Source organism: Ictalurus punctatus, chromosome 3 (genome assembly GCF_001660625.3).
Source record: "Ictalurus punctatus breed USDA103 chromosome 3, Coco_2.0, whole genome shotgun sequence".
Taxonomy (NCBI): Eukaryota; Metazoa; Chordata; class Actinopteri; order Siluriformes; family Ictaluridae; genus Ictalurus; species Ictalurus punctatus.
The window spans coordinates 725,001-727,500 of NC_030418.2; the positions used below are offsets into that span (position 1 = coordinate 725,001).

At 48.4% G+C, this 2,500-nt stretch overlaps 1 protein-coding gene across 1 annotated transcript in view; it reads right to left on the reverse strand.

Moving 5' to 3' along the window:
- wdr35 (WD repeat domain 35) overlaps positions 1–2,500 on the reverse strand; it is a 17,123-nt gene that overhangs the window by 11,488 nt on the left and 3,135 nt on the right. Inside the window, exons 4-11 of the mRNA XM_017465053.3 lie at positions 2,371–2,463; positions 2,057–2,185; positions 1,692–1,825; positions 1,332–1,497; positions 1,017–1,162; positions 790–915; positions 456–641; positions 152–184 (exon numbers count right to left, since the gene is read on the reverse strand). Of these exons, the coding sequence (XP_017320542.1) occupies positions 152–184; positions 456–641; positions 790–915; positions 1,017–1,162; positions 1,332–1,497; positions 1,692–1,825; positions 2,057–2,185; positions 2,371–2,463 (1,013 nt within the window). The remainder of the gene's footprint in view (positions 1–151; positions 185–455; positions 642–789; positions 916–1,016; positions 1,163–1,331; positions 1,498–1,691; positions 1,826–2,056; positions 2,186–2,370; positions 2,464–2,500) is intronic.

The following is a 2,500-nucleotide window of genomic DNA, read 5'->3' on the forward strand; positions in this document are numbered from 1 at the left end:
TAAACGGTGTTCCCGAGCCGAGCACGTCCGTGTGTGATTATTCAGATCTGCAGTTTGTACTGATCGTAGCTTTTACTTGCTAGCGAAAATAGCATCGTAGCTCCGCTGCACATCTTAGAGTAAAAAGAGAAAAAGCTGTCCGTCTTGTTACCGTTGCTGTTGCTGCGTCCGGGTCTACGTCGTCCTGTTAGAGAATCCCGGTGGTGTGGGGGTAGATAAACAACGCAGATTAATGACACAACAATTATTAACAAGAGCCTGTATTACTCGGGCATTTCCATTAATAATGCTTACATTATCCATCATACGGCTGAATATAAAGAGAACCGTGTATAATTTATCATTTATAGTTTATACATGCTAACCTGGCTCTATAAGAGACAAAATAGGGTAGATGTTATAATATAATAATGTTAGAAACAGATGCTGAGTCAGAAGTGTGTGTGTGTGTGTACCTGTGGATGAGAATCATCTGCTTTAGTGGCCAGAATGCAGAAATCTCCACAGGTGGTGACCGACATCAGACTCTTCACGTACTTCACAAACTTCTCGTTGTTCTTCGTGTCCCAGAACACCACGCTGTACTCCATCCTGTCTGGCCGAGTGTACGCATACACCACCGTGTTCAAGCAGTAACCCCACTGCACACGGTCAGACGGAGAGAGAGAGAGAGAGACTAGCGTGCGTTTAAAGATGTCAGCGTGCGTTTTTTTGTTAAAATAAGACTCTTTATCCATCGTTAAAACTCTCATGGTTAAAACAGAGCCGAAGCTGCTCTGGTGGTTTTACCTTGTAATCGGGTCTGATGTTGGCAAAGTAAATGTAGGAATCTACAGCCAGGCCGATCCTCAGTCCTCCACCTTCCCATGATAGCGCCGTCACCTGTTTACCGGGAACCTTCAGAGTGCGGAGGTGCTGCAGCAGGAGCCAGAGGAACGCATCGAGAACAGTAAACAATGTCAGGGGAGACCAGAGAAATAACCTGAACGCCGTTATTTTCTATTTATCGTCTTCACCTCTCCGAAAGGTGTGTAGAAATTCAAGACGTTGACATCTTTGTCTCCTCCGGGGGTCCTGAGCGATCCGGCTATGGCGAGAACGTTGCCGCTGTGGTTCCACTGGATACTGGCGACATTCATAAGGGTGTCGATGATCACCGGATCTACACAAGCACACAAACACCCACGCAAAACGAATGAGGAGAAGACAGCGTTCTGTGCGTACGATCTCATGAGTGAAGCACGGTGGTGGGAGCATCATACACGGGGCTGCTTCTCTGCAAACAGTATCAACAGTATCATACACGGATCCGGGACGACAGGGGAACTCACTTTCGTCGTTCTCGTGGCGCATGACCTGGCAGCGTCCGTTGTCGTAGCAGATGGCGAGGCAGGGGCAGTCTGGCTCGACGTAACCCTCGGTTCCGGCGTACCAGTGGATCCCTGCGATGCTGATAGCTCCGGTCAGGTTCGTCAGGCAATGCAGGGTCATCTTCATCTAAACACAATGCAGAGTAAACGAAACGCTGTCGTAGAAGAGCAACGGAACACTTCGGGGCGTGCCGTTATAGGAAAATAATCGACTTCAGAGTGCTAAGAGCAACTCCGCGTCATCGCACCACCCTGCCGCTGATTATTTTCATATTAGCACTGGGAAATATTCAGCTTGTCGTGAGCGTGGTGTGTACTGACGATGAAGTTGCCCTGGTTGTCGTAGATATGGATCTCTCCGTTGGCCATTCCGAACAGCAGGATCTTACTATCGGGCGACCAGGCTACGTGGGCCAGCTGGATCCCCTTCAGCTCCTTCCCCCAGATCCGGTTACCTGCAGAACATCCACATAGCACTTACAAGAATCGGATCAAACCGGAACCAAAGGAACGTAGAGGCGTCCATGGAGCCAGCACTACCAGCAAAACGATCATTTAAGAAACAAACACCGAGGGCGTTTCATTTCATCTGCTGGACAACAATGCTGTGGCTTGTTAAGTGGGCGTGAATAACAGTCATCACCAAGACCCGCCCACTCTAATCAGCACCGTTCGAGTTACCTTACCGTCCACTGATCCCACAATAACGGCTCCGTCTTCGTACACGATGCAGATCTTCTCGCCATCCGCGTTCCAGCTCATACTCCGCACCACTGACTTGTTCCTGTTATTGATCATCTCCTCGTACCAGGAGCCTGTTCAGAACACAGCACACAGGAGTGTTAATGGTGTAGGAAGAAAACCCTGTGGTACAAATCTGGAAAAATCAATCTCAACGCATCTCGAGGTGGATCTAAACATCTAACGGATTCAGCCTGGTTCATTCCTTGTATTAAAAAAAATAATATTAATAATAATAATAACAACAACCATGTCCCACCTTTGTAGAGCATCCAGACTATGATGAGGCCGTTCTGGTCGCTGGTGGTCAGTTTCTGGTACTGCTCGTTCCAGGTAACTACCTGCACTGCGCCTGTACGCAACACAAGGCATTACCAAAGGCTTCGACA